The sequence below is a fragment of the Phocoena phocoena genome, chromosome 17, assembly GCF_963924675.1.
Source record: "Phocoena phocoena chromosome 17, mPhoPho1.1, whole genome shotgun sequence".
NCBI lineage: Eukaryota > Metazoa > Chordata > Mammalia > Artiodactyla > Phocoenidae > Phocoena > Phocoena phocoena.
The window spans coordinates 79,857,645-79,879,407 of record NC_089235.1 but is presented as its reverse complement, the minus strand read 5'-3'; the positions used below and the strand labels follow the sequence as shown (position 1 = coordinate 79,879,407).

The following is a 21,763-nucleotide window of genomic DNA, read 5'->3' as shown; positions in this document are numbered from 1 at the left end:
GTGGTGGATGGCAGGGGCCAGGGCTGCCTGGCCCCCCTACAGGGTTGCTCCTGCCTGGGGACCTCACAGAGGGGACAGGGATGATGCCCGGAGACGGGGGTGGCTGGGCCTTGGTCTGCAGGGGGGCTTCCTTGCTCTCCTGGGTCTGCTGCTTGCCCTTCCCCAAACCTGCACTGCACTTAAGTGGGCAGCGGCTGCCCCCTGGTGGCCACGGGGACCCCTGACCCCCCCCAACCCTAACCTGCCTAGGGCTGCAGGCGGCACCCCGTCCCACCTCTCACTCCTCTTTTTGGGGCCAGATCCTGAGCCATACCACCGCGGGACCCAGGAGAGTGTGGCCGCCGTGGTCTCTGGGGGCCGTCCACCAGTATGCATGGCTGGGGGGGAACACTGAAGGCTCACGGTCTGAGGAGCCCAGTTCAGTGCCAAAGGGGCTGGGGAGGAGTCCAAGGGGGCTAGAGTGGGCTGGGGGCACCCCTCAGTGGTGGGCTCAGGTGCAGGAGGATGAAACGGCCCCGCAGACACCTGCCCGAGGCTGGAGCAGGGGCCTCAGACGCCCAGGCTCAACTGCAGGGCGAGGACAGGTGGGGCAGAGCCTGGCAGGATTGGGTGGGGCTTGGCGGGGTGAGGGCAGAGACAGGGTGAGGGCAGGTGGAGCTTGGCCAGATGGGAAGTGAGGGCGGGAGATGGGCCTGGCTGGCAGCTTGGTAAAGGACTGGACTGCAGGTGCAGGGCTGGGATCAGATCTAGGCCCTCGACGCAGAAGGGGTCAGGATGAGGGGACAGGAGGGACGGAAGCAGGGATGGGTCCCCATTCTGTCCACGGAGGGACAGTAAAAGGTGTTGCAGTAGTTGGCCTTGGCTGGGACCCCGATCAGATGGGAGGCAGTGCTGTGGGCACTCCAGGCTGCTGTGTGGAGGGAGGGGCAGGGCAGGAAGGTAGCTGAGCCTTCTCCAGCCTGTTGGGCGCCAGGTGGGCCAGTGGGAGGGGTGCCCAGAAGGAATCACTGGGGGCCAAACAGAAGCTTGGCTTGGGGCGGAGCCAGTCCTGAGGGAGGGTGTGGACGAGATACGGCATGCTGGGGGGGGGATGGGGAGAGCTCAGCTGAGGGGCCTCAGGAACCCAGCACAGGGGGCAGTGGGCATCTGGGCTGCAGGGACCCGCTGGCGACACATCACCGCAGCCTGCCTGGCTCTCTGGGGACGGCTCCTTCAGGATCCAAGAAGGGCAGCCGGACACCCCCACCTGGGAAGCTGCCCTCAAGTAGGCACCTGGGGCGCAGGAGGACAGGGCAGCCCAGGGGCAGCCTCCTGGCACTCGGGAGTCGGCGTCCAGAGGCGACTGTGACACTTCCCGTATCGGGGGGCAGCACCTGGCCCACATCACTGGGCTCGGACACACCTCATCTCACAATGTCTTTAATGGGCAGCTCTGGGCACTGGGTGGGGCAGCAAACTGGCCCGAAGGTGCTCTGGGGTCAGGAAGGCGTGCATGGGGTCCTCACTCCCAGTCAGCTGGACCCTGTGCTGGGGCTGGGGTGTGGGGAGAGCTGGCCCCTCACTGCCGGCCTGGGCAGCCCGGCTCAGGGGTGTGGGGCTGGGGACAGCCTCCTTCCAGCCTTGCCCCTCTTGGCCTTGCGGTTCCAGCCCAGGAGGGGCCTGGGGCTGGCTTGTGCGGGCCCTGGTGTCTCCCGGCCACGCTCCTTCTGGCTCCTCAGAAGCGCCCCCAGGGCTGGCCGGCGGTCCCCCTGTGTTCGGGATGGAAATGGGTATCGGTCGGCACCCTGGCCTGGCCTGCTTGTGGCCAGCCTGGTGAGTGCGACAGGGGTGAGCCGGGTGGTATTCGGGGGCACGTGGCGGGGTTCCTGGGAGGGCGGCCATGCGGCGGGGCGCCCCGGGGCCTCCAGGAGGGTGGAAGCCGGCTGAGGGGTGGGCTGGGGCCTTGTCAAGGGCAGGAGCTGCCACCAGGCGGAGGCCGCAGCATAGGTGGCTGCTGCCTGGAAGGTCCCCCGAGTGCCCTCCTGGCATCTGCGGACGTGGGGGGCTTGGCGGAAGGCCCCGGGCCGGGGCGGGACAGGGAGTTAGGGGCCCCACCCTGGGCCCCGGGGCTCACCGAGCCAGGCGGCTTGGCTGGCATCTGTGGACGTTGGGGGCTTGGCGGAAGGCCCGGGGCCGGGGCGGGACAGGGAGTTAGGGGCCCCCCCCGGGCCCCAGGGCTCACCGAGCCAGGCGGCTCGGTGCCGGGCAGCAGCGTCACCACCTGCAGACTCACGCCCTCGCCGCCCACGCCCCTCAGCTGGGCCACCACGTCCGCGTGCCTCCACCACCTGCACGGCTGCCCGTTCACCGACACGATGTAATCACCCTCCTTCAGGCCGGCCGCCTGCAGGGAGACAGGGAGAGTCCCGCGGGCACCCCTCCACCCCTGGCCAGGCCCATCTCCCCCCTTCCCGGTAAGGCACCCCCTTACCGCGGCCCGGCCCCCCGGGACGACAGCAGCGATGAGAACGGGCGCGTCGCCCCGCAGCGTGAAGCCGAAGCCCCCCTCTCCGCGGGCCACATGGATGGGCCCCGCCAGCCGCCAGCGGTTCTTGGCTGAGAACACGGACAGGGGCCCCTGGGGGCGGTCAGAGGTCAGAGGCTTGGCTGGGCTGCCACACTCGGGGGAGCCCCGGCCTGGAGCACCCTCGCCCCGATCTCCACATTTGGGGACAGGAACCAGCAGGGTCTGCAAGGGGGCCGGGCAGGGCTGGGCCACCATCGAGGGCCTGCCTGAAAACGCAGGGCAGAGCCGAGGTGGGGGTGGCCCGGGAGGGGTGCTCACCAGCCGATGGAAGATGTCAGCCACCTTCACCCGGGAGAAGCTGGGTGCCCTGCCCTCCGGCCTCCGCTGCGTCTTAGCTGAAAGGGTGAAGGGGAAGGGAGGGCGTGGCTGAGCCCAAGGCTCACGGCCCCAGAACCCTGGGAAGCAGCCAGGTGTGGCTCGGCCAGAGCAGAGTGGGTGACCCGAAGTGCAGCCCGTGCACACCGGCCCCTCTGTGGGCCACCAGCAGGAGGAGCCCCAGGGGGTGGTTCTTGGGGGTCCCAGGTGCAGGGAGAGGGGGGCGTGGAGCTGCCATCACGGCTCCCCCGCCAACTGCCCTGCTCCTCCTTCCAGGGCCCATAGCTCTGTGGCAAATGGCAGTTGCTCGCCAGGAGGCCTCCGCCCCCCGCCCCCCGGGGGCCAGGACACACCCACCCAAGGGGCCTGGCTGCTCACGCCGAACGTCAGGGGCCTCGGCGGCCTCACAGAAGTCGTCCTCGAGGTCGAGTTCCGAGTACTTGGCCAGAGAGCGCCGCAGCGCCTGGGCCAGCACGACCTGCAGCAGGTCCACCCTGCGCAGGGCCCGGCACACGGCATGCAGCCGCAGGGCCTCCTCCTGACCCAGGATGGCCCGCTTCAGGTGGGCCTTGCCTGCACGGGACAGAGCTGTCACACGCTGCCTGCCCGGCCCTTCCAGGCTGGGCCCCAGCTCCCCCACCACCAGGTGCTGCGAGACGAGGGCAAGCGAGGGCTTCTGGGCTCATCCTGAGGGCCCGACGGCAGGTCTGAGCCGCGAAAGAGCTGCCGCCGTGTGTGGCTCGCCCCCCCTGCCCCCGCCCCCTCCCGACGCCGCCCGAGCTGGGGACCCCACCCGCCAGTGCCGGGGCATCAGGGCTGGGGATGACAGGGTGGAGTGGGTCATTCACGCCCGCGGAGGCCCCAGCGCCCCGCCGCCTCACCCAGCTTCCGGCGGTCCTCCTGCTCCTGGGGCAGGGCGGGGCCCCGGGGCTCAGACGAGGCCGGGAGCCCGAGGAAGATCTGCTCGAGGGCTGGAAGCTCCGCCTCCGCCACCGCTGTGGGTCAGAGAGGGCGGTGAGGCGCCAGCGGGGCCCTGCCGGCACACGGGCGTGCGGGGCGGGGCACTCACGGGCGCCGTCACACAGGGCCAGGGCCGCGTGGTAGTGGGCCAGGGCGCGGAAGTACTCGGCCTTCACGTGCACCAGGGTGGTCCAGGGGAAGGGCACGTAGTCCCGGACGGGCGGCTGGGCCATGGTCTGATGCACCAGCCGGTACTCGGCCGCCACCTGCTGGCGCACACGGCAGGATGGTGGGGCCTCCCGCGAGCCCAGCGGCCTGGGCCCCCACCTCTCCCCACCCTGGGGCTTGGCTTCGACCAAAGTCCCAGCGGCCCTGCCCCAGGCCAGGCTGAGCTCAGGGGCAGGGCCCCGGTTCCTGCCCTGATTGGTGTTGCCCCAGAGGCGGGGACTCAGGATCTCGGGGTTGACAGCCGGCTCTGGGACCCTACAGGAGGCCCTGTACCCGCCCCCCCGCCCAGATCCTGGCTCTGCTCCTAAGCTCCAGCCGGCACCCTCGACCCAGGCCCTGCTGCTCAGTGAGACACCGCAGCTTGGCCGGGCTCCCCGCCCTCACCTGGGCGGCCTCCTGAGCCAGGTGGAGCTGGGCCAGGCAGTCATGGGGAGCCACGGGGGCCTGCAGCAAGAGGCCCTCGAAGACGCACTCCTGGGCCTGAGCGGTCATGAGCTGCTCCAGCATGGAGAGCGAGGCGGGGCTCATGTCGGGGCTGGGTGCGTGGGAGAAGTTCTCCCTCAGGAGGCTGAAGGCCCCTGCGGAGGGGAGGGGGCTCAGGGTGGCACGGTGGGGCCACCCCACCCCCGCCCCATGTGCTCGGCCCTGGTTGGGGAGCACCCTCTGCGCCCCACAGAGGGCCTGTGCGTGTGACCCCTCGGGCTAGGGGGCCATCGTACTGGGCCCCTAGCTCTGGCCACAGAGAAGGCTCTGCCCCTCACGCCTGGAAGCGAGGACCACGCAGGCACAGCTGGGGGCCCAGCCCCGGGCGGCTCTCACCCGCAGCCCTCTGAAAGGCCTCCACAGCACAGCTGGTGCCCTCGGGGCAGGAGCGGTCCTGGCGAGCCCCGATCTGGGTGTGGAGGGCGCCGATGTTGAAGAGCACGCTGCCCTTCTCGAAGGCCAGGGCCCGCTGCTGGGCCGGAACCCCCGTCAGTGAGTCATACCTGCAGGGTCGGGTCAGGCTGGGCAGAGCCCTCACAAGAAGCCAGGGTCTCAGGAGCGGCCGCCGCCCCCCACCCCGCCCCGCCCCTACCAGTGGAACAGCAGCCCCAGGCTCCTGGCAGGGGTGACAAAGCGTGCCTCCTGGAAACACAGCTGATTGTAGTAGGCCGTGAGCAGCTCCAGGCCCGCCTCGCTCCGGCTAGGGGTCCGCATGGCCTGCCGGGTGGAAGTCAGCGGGGTCCCACGGCCCCAGCCCACCTCATGGTATGCACACCGCCCTGGGAATCCCCTTGAATGCCACAGCCCCAGGAGAACACCCCAGGGTCCAGGGGTAGACACGGTCACACCTGCCCTTCCAGGGGCTGCTGTGGACCACATGTGCCACTCCAGGAGACTGTGCAGGGCATTGGGGCGAGAGACCCAGGCAGGGTCCCTGGGGTGGGGACAGGCACAGAGTAGCCATTCCCAAAGGGCCAGCAGCACCGAGCCTCTGTCTTCTCACCTACGGACAGGGAGGCACCCACCCACCTGCCGCAGGTCCTCCAGCTCCCGGATTTCAGCCTCGTAGGAAGCAGTGTCCTCTCCAAAGTGCCCTGAGATCAGCTCCTGATTCGGAGGGACAGGCGCCGGGCTTCCCTGAGGTCTCCCAGCCCGATGTGGGCGAGGACCCGAAGCGAGGGGAGGCCCTGGTCTACACACTGGCGTGGGTGCCCCCCACCGCAGATATGGGGCCTGGAGACTTGGTGATGTTTCTACTTGAATTCCCGTATTAACCCCACGAGGCAAGTGCTACCTGCCACTTGACAGGCAAGGAGACTGAGGCCGAGAGGCGAGGCACCTTTCTGCCAGCCTGGCCGGAGTGGCGAGCTACCCAGGGCAGCCGGGCTCACGAGCCCCAACAAGGACCCAGGAACCAGCGGGTTTTCTCAGCACAGGCTCTGACTGGAAGAGGTGGCCCCCGCCAGAGGGACCCTGCAGCCGTCTTGGGGCCTCCAGTTCTGCTGACACCCATCCCAGGGTGCATGCCTTTCTGCAAAGCCCACCCAATCCAAATCCCCCATAGCCTGGGGAGGCCAAGTGGCTCCAGGGCAGACCCCTCTCCTCTCTGGGCCTCAGAGTCTTCATCTCCGTGAGACGGCTGGACCAGGAAGCCCCAAAGACCCCCCAGAGCCCAGGGCTCACAGGCCAGCACTCACCTTCAGGGGTGTGGCCCAGTCTAGCTGCTTGGTCTCCTTCAGCCCCAGGGGGATCATGGGGACAGTGATACCTTCGCTAGAACCAGAAGCATCGAGTCTGGGCTCTAAGGCTGGACTCTGCTGTCCCCAGTGGCCACGCAGTCCACCCGCTACCACTCCTGCCCCACGGGACACGCCTCTCCTCTGATTATGGTACATGTCCTTGCACACCACACACGTCCCACCACGCCCTGTCCTGGATCACGTCCTCCCACACACACGCGTGGTGTGTGCTGTTCTGCGCACACATGCACACGCACCGCTGGGGCCGCTCCGCATCCTTGCACACGTACCTCTGGGGCCAGGCTGCGTCCTTGCACACACACACACACGCACATCTGGGGCCAGTCCGTGTCCTTGCACACGCGTGCACACACACCTCGGGGGCTGGTCGGCGTCCACGTTGCCATCGAGCCCCTCCAACTCCTCCTTCAGCAGCTGCAGGCTGGAGTTGACGTAGCTCAGCTCCAGGGCCACAGTCTCCCTCACCCGGGCATTGCTGGTGGCTCTAGGGGAGGCCAGGCTGAGGTGAAGCCCTAGCCCTGCAGGCGGACCCACGCCTCTGGGCTTCGCTGCAGCCCCTGCCCTAGCCTGAGCTCTGGAGCCCACTCCCAGAGTGATGTGCTGACGGGCCCAGCCCCCTTGGGGGGCAGCAGTGGGGTCCAGGGCCCGCCAGATGACCTCCCCCTTCTCTGCAAACCCCCGTGGTTCATGCAGATTCCTGTCCATGCGGGTATGTCGTGACTCTGGCCCAAGCACATCTCCTTGGTCCCTGAGCTTCCAGGGCATAAGTGTCCTCCACCACCTCTCGTGCCCCCAGGACACAGCTCAGCCTGCCCTCCACAGCGAACGGAAGCCAACTTCCCTGGAGGGGCGGGGATCAGACCCTCTCTGTGCCTGCCAGTGGGGCCACAGGTCCAGGAAGGCCCAGCCGAGCCCTGCCCCGGGGCTGGTTCTGCACTCACTGGCAGTCTGCACTCAAGCAGGCCAGGCCTCCTCCCTGGGCTTCCGGCCATCACCAGTAGAAGTGGCGTGTGGGAAGGTCAGCACACAGCTGCTGGTCACCGTGTGCATCTCAAAGGCTCCCACACTGCACACTGGTGGGGACATCCCCTCAAGCCCTGCTCCAGCCCCGCACGGAACGGAACTCGGCTGGCCCTGAGCCTACCCCTGCCAGTTTGGGCCACCAAGGTGGGGGCCTGAGTCACCTGTGAGGGTCTCAGCTGAGCGGCATGACTGCCCCAGACCCCAGTGGGAGGCCCAGCCCTGCCTCTCAGGAGCCTGAATGGGAGGCCACGGTCACGGAATCACATGTGGACCACAAGACCAGGCACCCACCTGGGTCACTGCCCTGCCCCGGGATGCACCTGCCTCGCAGGGACCTCGGGGAACACGGCACTGTTTTCCCACAGGTCGGCCGGCGGCAGGTGTCCCAGGCAGCCAGCACGCACCTGTATAGGTTCTCGGCGCCCGTCCGCATCCTCAGCTCCCTGTTGATCTGCTGGTGGATCTGGGCCCTGCGGCTCTGCAGGCAGCCGTGCTGCGAATTTGCCAGGAGGTCACAGCCCTGCCGAGAGGCCACAGGTTACGGGGGCCGGGCCAGCAAGGACATGGCAGTGGGGGATGTGGCTGGGACTGGGGCCCCGGGAACAATCTGGGCCTGTCCGGTGTGGCTCTGGGTCTCAGCAGCCCAGCCTGGAGCTCCCACCAGGAGATGGCCAATTACGCACCACACATCCTCCTGCACTTTTGAATTCCTTCTGTAACCCCCACGACCCATCCCGCCCACACAATTATGCCAGGCCACACACGTTTAATTGGAGGGGATGCCCAGCCGGCTCCTGCTGGGGCGCTAACAGAGAGGAGGCTCCCCTGGGCCACGCTGAACATTGCCGGGCTCCGTTCCAAACCACAGGCCCAGGGTCCCTCTGCTCACAGGCAGCAAGCCAGGCCTCCCAACGGCCACCATCCGAAGTGCCTCCGCGCGGGTTCTGTACTGCACGTGGGCCACCTGCCAGCCTGCCCACGTCCCGGGCCCCAAGCAGGGAGCCCTGCGGCAGGTTCAGAGGGTGAGAGGCTTCCTCTGGTGAGGGGAGGGGCTTCAGGGCCCCAGTGGGACTGGTGCAGCCACAGGTGCCACACCTCCTCCTGGCCATTTAAGGACCTCCCGTCTGGGTCAGTCACCAGCCCAAGAGTTGGAAAGGATTTCTCAGAACGTACTTCCTTGGGCAACGTCCTCTCAGGCTCAGGTGATCACCTGGCCCCCGAACGGAGCAGGGGCGAGAACACAGTGCCTCCCAGGACCCTGCCCTGATGGCACAGACAGGGGAAGTTTTATTCATGTGGGGCTGACGCTGGCCTCCCTACAATGGCCACTGTCTTCCGCAAATCTGAGGAAGCATGCCCCCACTGTCACACACAGGGCAGTTTCCCACCTTCTGGGGGCTCTAGTTTGTCCCAGCCCCGTGCAGGGGGCACCCTAAAGAAGGTCTCACGCCCTTGCACAGACAAGGCTCCTGGTGCATAGCCACCTTGGATTATGGCCCAACATCTCCTCCACACTCCAGTATTCTCAGGAGAGATCAATCAGGGAAGACTTCCTGCAGGAGGAGGCATTCTTCTGGGACTTGAAGAATAGGAGGCTTCAAGGTAACTGGGGAGAGGGGACTTGTCCACATTGGACAATGGGAGAAGGAGCAATCAACTTGGAGGACTCCCTGCTGTGGGGCCCTGGGCAGGCCCTCATCTGTAGATGGGAAGGGGGCTGGCGTCAGGGTGGCACCAGGATGGAACAAGACAAAACACAGCTCTCCTCTCTCTGCTCTGCTTGCTGAGTGTCTGTCTTCCCACTGGCCTGCGCCTCTTCTCCGTGGTGCCTCCCATACCCACTTGGTGCAAGAGCGAATGAGCAGAGGGTGTGAGCAGTCTCCCCTCCAGGAGGCCTGAGAATCTGGGGACAGAGGGGCAGGCCACAGCCGAAGCTACATCCCGATCCCTCTGAGGGTCCAACTGCAAAGCTCCAGCAGGTTCTAAGGGTTCTGGGTGAGCAGCACAGCTGTCTGCCTGGGGAGGGGTGGTCCACGTGCCGGGCAGAGACCTCCAGCCCCGCAGGGCTGTCCCCATCAACACAGTTCGTTTGTCTCCAATGTCAAGTGCTCCCGGAGAGATGTGCTGGAGGCGGGAGACCACGGCCTCTGAGCCAGGGTCCCCTCTGAGCTCCGCAGCCAGCACCCGCATGGCCTTGTGACCCTAACGCTCCCTCCAGAAGGCAGATTGGCTGCGTGACCTGGATGGGAGGTGTGCTTATGGCCCAGTCCGCAGTGCTGGGCGGGCTGAGAGCCACACTCACCCCCATTTCCGCACCAGGTGGTAAAGGGATGTGCCAGCTCACCCACTTGTGGAAGAACCTCCACTCCGACGGAGAAGAGGAGCAACCCCCCACACCCTCCCTGCAATGGCCCTGATGGCATGGGTCTAGCGGAAGCCCCAGAAGCCCAGGAGGAAATGGCATGGGCAGTGTCCAGAACTGGCTACGTGTGGGGACAACTATGCCAGCACAGGCCTGGGAACAATCAGCAAGATGGTCAGCAGGGCCAGGCCTTACACCCTTGTGGGTGCAGGTGCCCCCTATGCACCAGACTGAAAACCCTTGGGGACATGGATGCCCAAGGCCTGGCATAAACACTGGGGCAGGCTCTTGCTGACCACCTGGGGACAACTGGGCTCCCCGACTGCAGAGGGAGGCAGCCAGAGCACCCTCTCCTTCCCAGGCACAGACTCGAATGTCTCCACACCCCCTTCCTTCCAGAGCTTCCCCAGTCGTCCTGGAAATGGTCCACAGTCCACAGCGCGTGGGGTCAGAGATTTCAGGAGGGGGCAGAGGTGCGGGTAGGTGAGGAGGGACAAACCACCTAGCTGGGCAATCCTCCAGCCATTTCCTGTACCCACGAGGCTTCAGCCACCTGTTGCTAAAAGTTTCATTAAACACAGAGCTGGGTGCTCAGGGCAAAGCTGAACAGCCCTAGGAGAGAGAGGGCAAAGCTAGAAAAGGAGGAATGATGGGCACCAGGAACAAACACTAGGGCCACGGGCTGTCACTGACCAGAGCCCAACACCTGTCACAGAAGGGGGTCCTGAGTGTTGGAGAAAACCAAGAGGTGGACTTGCGCTCCCACCTTTTCCTGGTCGACACAGGAGGGGTCCCCAAACGGGCTAGAGAGGAGCCCAGCAAAGGCAGACAGCTGGGCTCTGGCTCCGCACCGGGCCCCAGTTTCCCCAGCGATAAGCCCACCTTGCCTCTAGGGGCGAGCGAGATGCGGGGTTCGCCCCGGAGTCTAGCGGCGCGCTCGTACGGGAGAAGCCAGCGCCGACCCGGCGGTCCCGCGCCCGCCGGAGTCAGATGGCCACAGGAGCACGTCAGGTCTGGCACCCCACCTCCCGGCGCCCCCCGCCCTGGGGCACTCCCACCTTGCGGACGCTGCCCGCCGCCTGCAGCCGGGCGCTCTCCTCGCCGGCGCCCGCACCGTCCGGCCTCCCCTCAGGGACCATTGCCGCCCGCCGTTCGGGCCGCGCCCGCCTGGAAGCCAACGCTGGCGCAGGAATCCCGGGCGCACGGGATCCCGCACTGCCCTCTCCCGGAGGGGGTGGGGGGGGTGGCCCAGTCGGCTGGAGGGGCGGGGCGCTGGGCGCCGAGCGTGCGAAACTTTCCGCTGCCCAATCGGCGGCAGCGGGGACTCCGACGGACAGCAGCCTTGGCCAACCAGGGTGCGAGGGAGGTGGTTCCGCGGCCAGGCCCCGCCCTCCCGCACCCGCGGAGCCCCGGGGGAATGCGGTCGCCCCTGGCAACCGCCGACCGGCGGATAAGGGAAAAACACTGCGCCGCGCAGGGCCCCGGGCTGCGCGGGTTTCACCCGCACCGGCTGCGGGGCGGGGGGGCCTCCGCGGGACTAGTCCGAAAACATCCGCAATGGGGTTAACGGTTTTGCTAGCGCGAGCGCGCGTGCAGCTCTTAAGGTCCGCTTTCCTGTCTCCGCGCGGGTACCCAGGCTCCGGCCTGGCCCCAGTGAGGTGCCATGGTCGGCCGTCCATTGTCACACCTCCAGAACCTGCTTCCAGAATCTTCCTCTGGAGCGCACACCCCAGAATCCTCCTCCAGAACCCACCTCCACAACCTGCTTCCAGTATCATCTTGCTTTCACAACCTACTTCTAGAACTGACTTGCCTCCAGGACCAGCCTACTTCCAGAATTGGACTCTTTCCGTAACCTGCTCTCCCTGCAGGGTTGCCCCAGCGATGTGCCTCCGTCCAGGTCCTTTCGTAATTTCTCTAGTTATGGTGACTCTGCAATGCGCTCAAATTTCACGTGGGGCTCACCTCACCTAAGAACACGCCGTTTGTAGGGGCAGGAACACCAGAGTAATAAGTAGCCCTAGTTTATCAAGTTCCGATAAAGTTCCAGCTTGTCCGTCCTCACCGTCTCCCCTCCGTGCAGAGCCCTAGGCTCCTTCTCTCCAAACGTGTGCGCCTGATCCGGCAGTTCCCCAGTGCTAAATCCTGTAAACTAAGCTCCTTGGCCCACCCTGGCCATCTGCAACAATAACAACTCCAAAATAAGGTGATTGTTAACTCCCGGGAAAATAAAAAGTAACCACGGAATATAACCTGACTCAGCTGTGTATTTCAGGATGTCCTGGCATCTTGACCTCAGGACCATTACAACGAGTTTCTGTTAGGAAGAGGGGAGAGGGGAAGAGTGAAGAAGTGGGTGAGAGAAGCTGAAGCTTCGTCCTCCTGAGGCAAAGTCAGTAGGTAAGGCCTCAGTTAGAAAACAGAATTCCGGATGCAGAAGTATGTTGTTGGGAACTGTGGAATTCAATACCAAATCGGCAGCTCAAAGAGTCACAAGAGGTCGCCCCTGGGGAGGGCGGTAGGGCACTGGAGGAGGCTCCTGTTTGGCTAATCGGGTCTTGTAGAGCTAAGGTTGGTGAAACTCTGCACCTTCTGTAACAAAGCAATCCCAAAGCTTAGTTTTGGGAGAGTGGATGTCTAGAAATGGACAACAAAAAACATCCAAAATAAAAGGTAACCATTAGAAGTGAAAAGATATTTCTAAATAAGGTTTGAAATAGAAGAAAGAACACAAACTTCACATTACCTAAAAAATAACTAGAAGGCTTCCCTGGTGGCGCAGTGGTTAAGGAATCCGCCCACCAATGCGAAGGACACAGGTTCAAGCCCTGGTCCGGGAAGATCCCACGTGCCGCGGAGCAACTAAGCCCGTGCGCTACAACTACTGAGCCTGCGCTCCAGAGCCCGCGAGCCACAACTACTGAGCCCACATGCCACAACTACTGAAGCCCATGCAGCTAGAGCCCGTGCTCCGCAACAAAAGAAGCCACTGCAATGAGAAGCCCGCTCACCGCAATGAAGAGTAGTCCCCGCTCGCCGCAGCTAGAGAAAGCCTGTGCACAGCCAAAAATAAAAATAAATAAAATTTTAAAAACCCAGATCATCTTCAAAAATGCAAAGCAAGAAAAGAGACATTAAATAAATAAATAAATAAATAAATGCCCGTGACTCCAGGGCACACCTGCACAGTCACTGTCCAGCCCCAAACATCAGCAGGACGCAGTGACCCACAGTGGTCATCTTAGTCCCATTCCTTTAGCCATCCATAGGCCTACACGCATGGGCTCAGGATGTAGTTGTGGCCAGTTGGGCAGGGGGGGTCTTCAGAGGGCCCCTGGGAGAGCCCCACAGGAGGAGTAGTTTGTAACTTTTAGTTAAGGAAATAATGCAGGGAAACTAAATACTAGGGGAAAGAAGACAAAATTAAATTCAAATGACATGATTGCATAATTTAAAATCCCAAGAAATTCAACCAAAAAGAAACCCTATTAGAACTAATTAGATAATTTGGTAAGGTAGCTAGTGTTAAGCTACGTTATGGACTGAATTTTCTCCACCTTCCAAATTCCTATGTTGAATCCCTAACCTCCAATGTGATAGGATTTGGAGGTGGGGCTTTTGGGCGGTGATGAGGGTTAGATGAGGTCATGAGGGTGGGGACCCCATGATGGGATTAGTGTCCTTGTAAGAGAAAAAGACACCAGGGAATTCCCTGGCAGTCCAGTGGTTAGGACTCCCTGCTTTCACTGCCGGGGGCCTGGGTTCGACCCCTCGTCAGGGAACTAAGATCCCACAAGCTGAGTGGCATATCCAAAAAAAAAGAAAGAGAGACACCAGAGTTTGCTTTCTTAGCCATGTGAGGACACAGTGAGAAGGTGTCCATCTGCAAACCAGGAAGAGAGTCTTTACAAGGAGCTGAATACGCTGGCACCTTGATCCTGGACTTAGCCTCCCGCAGTGTGAGAAGATAAATTTCTCTCCACAGCAGTACACGGTAAGTGCCGATGGGCTCTGACTTACACTTTTATACTGATCGACACTTTGCAACTATGAGCCAGATAGGCTATCGATGCGAACGTGAACACCCAGATTTTCGAGTTGGGAGGAAAGCTGGGCTCTGTTCTGAGCCTCTGCAAGTTCCAGAGGAGGGCCTGGCCATCTGGAGTGTCACCAGCTTGCCCAACACCCAGTGGCCGGAGAGAAGCCAGGACCCTTGCAGCGTCCAGCACCTTCTCTGCACACAGCCCGTTTCCTGGTAGGGACTGACCACGGGGAATGCCCGAGTGAGCCAAAAATGCCGTCAGGAGGAAGAGGTGGGACAGAGAAACCTAGAGAAAGCAGCTGATTCTAGAAAATTCCCACCTGGCCTGGATTGGGCCATTTTGACGGCTGCCTCATCCCCAGGAGGTGCTGAAGAATTTGGGTCTGGGGTCTTTTGGTTCCATGCTAAATGTTGAATGACTTGGTGAAAATTGGTGGCACTTCCGTCGACCTTCTCTCTGGTCCCAAGTCTCAATTAGGGACAGTGCTGACACTGTTTATTTACATTTGCATTTTTTCAGAATGAGGGGCAGAGGAGTCAGGCTCTGGAGGCACAGGATTGGCAAAGAATTCCTTTACTCCTGTATTTGCTCACTGCTGTGGCATGCTAAGATTTTGGAGTTTTGGTGTGCGCCTGTACTTACAGGGTACGCAACATAAATGCAAGAATAAATAACCGTAAAGCCCGAAGGGAGCATGATATACTGCTGTGTGCAAGCCGCTTGTCTGTGACAAATGGCGTACCAGGCACCGCGGGACCACAGGAAGCCTTAATCAATGGAGATAATAGCCACCAATGCATCAGCCGTGCGGGTGTCACTGAGGGACCGACGCCGGAGAAGAATCAACGGAACGTGAAAAAGGAATTGTTTGTAAATACAATCAACAATTTTGTGTTCTTGAGAAAGCCATTCATCATTTGGAAACCACCTTTAGTAAAAGATGCACCTGGCTTCTCAGTGAGACGGGGCCATCAATCCCACCCAAGTCATGGGGCCAGCTCAGGGCTGTCAAAGGCCCAGGGAACAGACACACATATTTATTCTTATTTGAAGGCAAGTTGAGAGTCATTGGGGGAAAAAAAAAAAAAAAAAGAGCCACTGAGAGCATTGGCTGCAGAGGGCACCTGGAAAAGCCACCTGGGAGCAGAGAGAGTGCCTTAGAAGAGTCTTCTTCAGGGCGCCCAGCCCAGGGCCCTGGTGGGAGGGGCTCTGTGGGCCCTGAATACCCACCACACTCTGGACCCTTCCCAAGCCACGTCTGTGCTCTCGCCCCTCCTGGACGCAGAGGTGCACGTGGGGAGGGAGGGAGAGGTCTGTCTCCAAGCAAGGACGGTGGCTTCTGGGGAAATGGCACTTTTCGGGAATGAGGTCCAAGGAAAGGGGGTGGGTACAGATTATTGTCCTTGTAAGTTTGGCATCGTGGCCTGGCTCCATGGACATTTTCCTGGCCACTTTGGGGAACTAGCTTTATCCTTTGAACAGTGCGAGGTGAGGATGCCCAGGGCTCCCCAGAGCGTAGTGTTTACTCGTCTGATCCCTGGCAGACAGCTGAAGGCACCTGCATGTTCTCCCCCACTGAGGCCTCCCCACGACCTTCTGCAGAAAATCCTGCTGCCGAAGGACCACCCTGGGCTCTGGAGGAGTGGAGGCCAGGTGAGGCCAGGTGGGGAGCGGGCTGCAGGCAGGGCCACGTGTGGTGGGGCAGTCATGGGCAGACAGCTTGGCAGTTCATGGCAGTGCCAGGAAGAGGAGGAGCAGCTGGGCCAGATGCCCCCCAGAAACCTGGGGACGGACACGGTCCGAGGAGCACCCGTGAATGAGGCATCATCCCACATTGCTGATGGTCAGCGGGATAAGGCCAGGGAAGGTGGTGGTGGGTGTTGGAGACCTTGCTGGGGGCCGTCTCAGTGGGGTGTGGGGACAGAAGGCTGCCTTAACGGGGATCAAAAGTGAGCCAGAGGATGGGAAGTGGACACACGTCTGGGGAGTTCTGCTTGGCAGGGGGCGGGGGGCAGGGAACTGGTGGGACACGTGCTTGTGGGGTCAGGGGAGGGCTGAGAGCCTTCAACAGAGGTTCGAACAGTCCAACCACAGTGACAGGAGGAGGCAGAGGGATGGCAGACACAGGCAGGGCACACGTGGGGCTGGGAGGATGCGGACACTCCCTGTGGGCTGTTTCTATGTGTCGATGACATAGGAAGCAAGGCCCCCGCTGAGAGTGGGCCGAGGAGGGGTGCTGGAGGTCACAGGAGGCAAGGAGGAGGATGGCTAAGGACAGGGGGGTGGGGCTTCCTGGTGGGGCGGGGGCCCCAGGTGGCATGTGGCTGCCCAGAAGGCAGAGGGCTCGGTTTCACCAGGGTTTAAGGGGGTGAGAGGGCGCAGGCAGCCGAGTGATGCTTTGCATACTCAGCCTCACTGATGGGCTGTGACACCTAAGAGAAGGAAAACACCCGTCATTCCAAGGACTCATTCGTGACCCAATCCAGAAAGATTCAGATTCTGGATGGCGGTAACTCTGATGTCACAACCGAATACCTTGTTGTCAGACGGTTTTCGATATAAGTTATAAAGTGTTTTTTTTTTTTTTTCTTCGTGGTACGCGGGCCTCCCACCGCCGCGCGCCCCTCCCGCCGCGGAGCACAGGCTCCGGACGCACAGGCCCAGCGGCCACGGCCCACGGGCCCAGCCGCTCCGCGGCACGCGGGATCCCCCCGGACCGGGGCACGAACTCGCGGCCCCCGCACCGGCAGGCGGACTCCCAACCACTGCGCCACCAGGGAAGCCCTATAAAGTGTTTTTGACACCTGCCCAGTCAACTGACAACAAGGCTCTTACCCCAAATCTGGGACCACCTAGACATAGCTAACCTCGAAAATATATATCATTGGAAAATATGCATCCTTTATTTACCAAGCAAAAAAGAGGCATAATTCAGTGGAACCAAAGCTTCCTTTTCCCTGAAAACCTGTTTCTATTTTCCACGTATGACTAATTTTTAATCTCAGTGACTGAGCGGTAATGCCATTGTCACTGATGCTGACAATGGGGTTTTTAAAGAAGCATATGATAGATGTTGCCTTCATGGTATCCTTTTTTGGTTATCGTTCCGTGGCGTTCTGAATAAAATGAGTTCAGCCTCCGTGGGGCTCTAGCAAATCCAGGCGCAATTGTAGATTAGATGCCATCTTTATGCAAAGCTTCCGCAGCACACACTGGGCTGGCAGTGAGAGGCCGTCGACACGACAGAAGGCTTCCGTCTGGCCATTATTCACCAAAGCAGGAAAACAGCCATTTACCTAACGTCCATTTGTTAAGAAGGCAGGAAAATGGCATCTTTAATAACGTCAAACAAAAGCACCAGAACTTATAAAACAACAACCAAATTGTAAAGTAAGGAGCATGTTTGTAATAGCCTCCTCTGTTTTCACCAGAGGTATGTTTTTAGGCGGTTTTCCTGTGATGGGGTTTTAGGGTCAGAGGACAGCCCCACCCACGCAACCATGCAAACTGGAACCCTGGGTGTCATCCTCAACTCCTCTTGTCCCCACCTCCACCATCCTCCGCTGGCCGACCTCATTGCCGTCTCCCAGGAAACCAGGCACTGCGTCTCCCGCAGGCCTCTCTGCCCCAAGAACTGTCCTGCCCACTGAGGCTCATTCATCCCTCTAAATGCAACGGGAGCACGTTGTCTTTCCTAACCTGACAGTCCCCGCCCCCCCCTCCGCCTGCACCATCACATCCACGCCCCACCGGTCCTTCCCCAATCCCAGCCCGCGCACGCAGGTGCACGTCCACGCTCACACACATACATGCACGCTCACACACCTGGGCCAAGATCTCCCGCGGGGCCCTTGACCCTGGGCTGCCCCCTCGTCGCTCCTACCCACCCTGCCAGGGCCCAGCTCCGCGTCCCCCACCTCCCGCGCCGCCTGCGACTGGGAGTTCGCGCCCCAGACCCCCAGCCGCCCTGCCGCGCGGGAGCCCCGCCCCACGCTTGCGCCTCCTGCCTTCCCGGCGGCCCCCGCGGCGCCGAGGCGCGGCACGCGGTGGTGGCGGCGCCGCGCACGCGCGGATATGATGGCAGGAGATGGCGAGGCGGTAGACGGTGCGCTCGCTGCGGAGCCCGAGGCTTCGAGGAGCCGCAGGTGGGGCTTCCGGAGCGGGCGGCGGGTGGGGCCCGGAGGGGGACGTTTTCCCCAGTCTCCCCTTCTCCGCACGACCCAGCGTGGCCCGCGGGGCCTCCTGTGCCTGACCAGCTCCCTAGGAAATGGGCGTGGACCGGCGCTGACGCGCGCAAATCCCTCGGTGCCCGGGCTCCAGTCCCCGCCGGAGGCCGCCTTGGAACCCGAATATCCGCCTTAAGGCCTGGGTTGCCCTCATCGTGGAGCCGCCAGCCCCATTGCCTGAGTTCTGATCTGCCTTCTTTGTCTTTACCACCTGCTGGCGTTCATCTTGTTAACACCACGAGTTTACAGCTTTCTTTTCCTTTTCCTTTTGGTCTGATGCACCTAAAGCCATAAGTACTCAGCTGGAATTGGCAAACAGGCTGTTTTCAGTGCAGTTGTTGCCTGCGTTCAAGAGATAGTTAATTGTGACGTTTCAAAATATGAAGATGATGATACATAAAACGCGGCAAAATGCTCAGGACCTGTTAACTGAAACTGTTCTTGGAGGCTGTTTCTGTAGTAATGAGGTCAAGAATGACACGCATCTCCTGGTGCGCCTGTTTTATAGAGACCTTGTGAACGGTGGGCCTTTGCTCTTCTCTTAGTCGTGGGTTGATGTGAGTTAGCTGTTGGTCTGTTTTAGATGTAGACTCAGCCAGTGGGACCACCAGCCACAGGCATGACAGGCCACAGAATGTCCCTGCACATGGGCCCAGGCTCACCTCCTTTCCGCCTGGCCTGCTTCTTACCTGGGGTCCTCTTTGATGCATCTCAGCTTTGTTTTCTCACAGTTGGAGACACGCGATTACAGGTAAAGAAGAGGCTATGGGAGATGGTCAAATGTCCGATTTGAAGCCATTCTCGGTGGAGGATGAGGTTGCCCTCACAAGGTAACTGAATGTTTTTGGGAAGAAGTGGCTTTTGCCTAGTGGATTGTGATTTTTATTAACGAGCTGGCTCACCTCTTGAAATGCCCTAGTCTAATTGACCCCATCCCTACACTAGTGGAAAATGGGATGGGAAGAGTGTGTGCACACAGACATGGCCCAGGTGGTGTCGAGCAAGGAGTCTGGTGTCAGGCTGGGGAGGGAGAGGGCGGGGTGATCCTATCGCTTTTCTGTGCAGTTTGTATTTCTTCAAGCCAGAGACATCGTTTCAATGTTGGCTTTACATTTCCTCCCTTGGGATTTGCATTAAAATTTGTTTTTCATTAAAGGAAGAGGGAGAATACTGACCAGATGAACCTAGAAAACCCGAAGAAACAGAAAGTGAAGGAGCCAAACCAAAAACATCAGGGAAGATGTGGGAAAGACCAGGTTTGAATCTTTCATTTACTGTTAATGTTCTGTTTTTAAACTTAACAGACTTCAGTAAGTTAAATTCTTCATTTTTTTAAATCTGTAAGCCTTTCTTAGTCTCTATGGCATTTTGATAGTTTTAAAAATGTACACTTTGTGTGTAAAGTACATTTATTTCTAATTTCGGAAGGTGCGCTGCTTTCTGTGTTGTGCCTGGGCCTTGGAATCAGTTCTGGGAGGGGTGGGTTTGGTTACGCATTACTCAGAATCCTTTGAGTGGCTGCCACCCTCTTGCTGAGTTCTAAGGACCCGGAAGCTGCCGGCTGGGGGCGTCGTGGTGTCCTGGACCTAACTTGCTCACTTCCTGAGGGTCACGTTTGCTCTTCCCAGGGGCCACTTCAGGACACATTGGTGGTGGTCTCTTTAGTGTTTTAACAGAAGTTCTAACCATTACTGCAACATGCAAATGTTCTCAGTAAAACTCTCTGTCTTCTTGTGACTCGTAGCAGTGTCTGAAGGAAGAAAGTACATTCTCCATTTCAGAAGATATCAGGTAGGGTTTGTTCTGTGTCCCTTTCCTTTGTGCAGGAGGTGAGGTAGGGTGGTGAGGATGCAGCAGTGGGAGGGGCAGCGACATCACCTTCAGTCCTGAGTCTGGCCTTGGCATTGGAATTGGGACCTGCGCTCCCTGTTTTTATCCAGTCTTTGCTCTCACTTGAGCAGAAGTGAAGAATCTGGTAGAACCACAGAACGACTGGTAATGGGAGCTGCTGGCTGCCGCGCAGGAAATCAGTCTTTTGCGCATTCTGTGAAGGCCTTCTGTGAAGGCCGAGGACCGGCCCCCTTTATCTGCTGTCGGTCCTCTCTTTTGTGGTTTTTATTTTATCAATAAATAAAAGATCTTGTCAGAAGTGATTGTAAACTAGGTGACAATCAATGTAACCACATCTTTTTCAAAGAATAGAACCAAAAATTGTTTAAAAGGCATTAGGCATATGGTTGTCTCTGACCTTTCTTTACCTCTCCTGTTTTCTACCACTTTCTTGTCTCAGAGGATCGTATAAATAGCTCTCTTTGTCCGGTAGAACAAAGGAAAAACCTGATGGAAAAAAACCGTGGTAGGTTTTGCTTTTGGAAACTTTGGTGTTGGAAACACGTGTGGCTTGATGACAGGATTTGCGTATCAGTTCATGGTGAAAGGAGTCCAGGCTTCAGAATCAGGCAGTTGAAGCTCTGTTGTTCTAAATAGTATTTCCAGTTTTGAATGAAGCACCTGGCCTCGGAGTACAGGATTAGTTTAATTTGATGTTTTCTCTGAGTCATGTCAAATCATGTTTTTTATTTTCCCGTAATCGGGTGGGGGGGAGTGGGGTGGGGGGAGGGTGGGCCCCTCCCTTTTCTGGCTGCCGTTTGCTCCCTCCCTCCCTGCTGGACCCCCGCTGTGAGTGGTGGATGAACTTCTGAGCAGGCCCCTGGGTATGCAGCTCACACACCATCGACGTGGGGATCGTTATGGTGAAGTGTCTCAGATGTTAAATGTTGCTGAAATTTTACAGAACTGCTTGGCCAGACAGACAGAAGCGTGTGCGACCTAGGTCTAGCTTGTGGGCCTCATCGTGCGGCCCCCGTGCTGTGAACAGAGGCAGGATTTCTCCTGTGCCTGGTGTTCTGTGCCAACTCTTCTTTTTCTCTCATGGAAAATGTCAGAAATTTTGGGAAACCTTCCTTTTGTGTTTGTTTTTGTTGTGATAACATTCACATAATGTAAAATTCGTCATTTTAACCGTTTCAGGGTGTACAGTTCCTTGGTACCAAGGACGTTCACAATCTCGGGCAGCTATCAGCACGATCTAATTCCAGAATTTTCTCATCACCTCAAAGGGAAACCCCATACCCCTCATTTCCCTCTTCCCCCAGCCCCTGACGACCTCTCATCAGCCTTTTATTTCTACGAATTGGCCTGTCCTGGGTGTGTTGTACAAGTGGGTCATACAATATTTGTCCTTTTGTGTCCGGCTTCTTTCACTTAACATATTTTCAAGATTCATCCACATTGCAGCACCTATCAGCACTTCATTTTTATTTATGTAAAGAATTATTTATTTTTGGCTGTGTTGGGTCTCCGTTGCTGCGTGCAGGCTTTCTCTGGTTGTGGCGAGCGGGGGCTGCTCTTTGTAGCAGTGCGTGGACTTCTCATTGCGGTGGCTTCTCTTGTTGCAGAGCACGGGCTCTAGGTGCGCAGGCTTCAGTAGTTGCGGCATGCGGGCTCAGTATCTGTGGCTCGCAGGCTCTAGAGCGCAGGCTCGGTAGTTGTGGCGCACGGGCTTTGTTGCTCCACTGCACGTGGGATCTTCCTGGACCAGGGCTCGAACCTGTGTCCCCCTGCATCGACAGGCGGATTCTTAACCAGTGCGCCACCAGGGAAGCCACAGCACTTCATTTTTATGGCTGAAAATATTTTACCGTTTGAGTATAGCGCCTTTTGCTTACCTGTTCATCTGTTGATGGACATTTTGGGTTGTTTCCACCTTTGGGCTCTTGTCAGTATTGCTGCTGTGA

At 59.7% G+C, this 21,763-nt stretch overlaps 2 protein-coding genes across 2 annotated transcripts in view; both read right to left on the bottom strand.

Annotated features, from left to right (window-relative positions):
* ZNF623 (zinc finger protein 623) overlaps nt 1-21,763 on the bottom strand; it is a 281,848-nt gene that overhangs the window by 212,293 nt on the left and 47,792 nt on the right.
* On the bottom strand, nt 1,584-10,836 carry RHPN1 (rhophilin Rho GTPase binding protein 1). Its single transcript, XM_065895723.1, has 15 exons — nt 10,777-10,836; nt 7,740-7,855; nt 6,668-6,796; nt 6,250-6,325; nt 5,582-5,659; nt 5,145-5,269; nt 4,889-5,055; nt 4,454-4,647; nt 3,951-4,107; nt 3,763-3,876; nt 3,260-3,454; nt 2,825-2,901; nt 2,471-2,617; nt 2,222-2,383; nt 1,584-1,748 (listed from the first exon to the last, which is right to left on the bottom strand). The coding sequence occupies exons 1-15, from the start codon at nt 10,834-10,836 to the stop codon at nt 1,584-1,586; spliced, it is 1,962 nt and encodes a 653-aa protein (XP_065751795.1).

What these genes read in the sequence shown, in the direction of transcription:
- RHPN1 (XM_065895723.1), bottom strand. Translation starts at nt 10,836, where the DNA reads ATGGTCCCTGAGGGGAGGCCGGACGGTGCGGGCGCCGGCGAGGAGAGC. An exon ending in GGCGCCGAGAACCTATACAG is followed by an intron (nt 6,797 to 7,739) that starts GTGCGTGCTGGC and finishes GGCCTCCCCTAG; the next exon opens with AGCCACCAGCAATGCCCGGG. An exon ending in GGCCTTTCAGAGGGCTGCGG is followed by an intron (nt 4,648 to 4,888) that starts GTGAGAGCCGCC and finishes TCCCCTCCGCAG; the next exon opens with GGGCCTTCAGCCTCCTGAGG.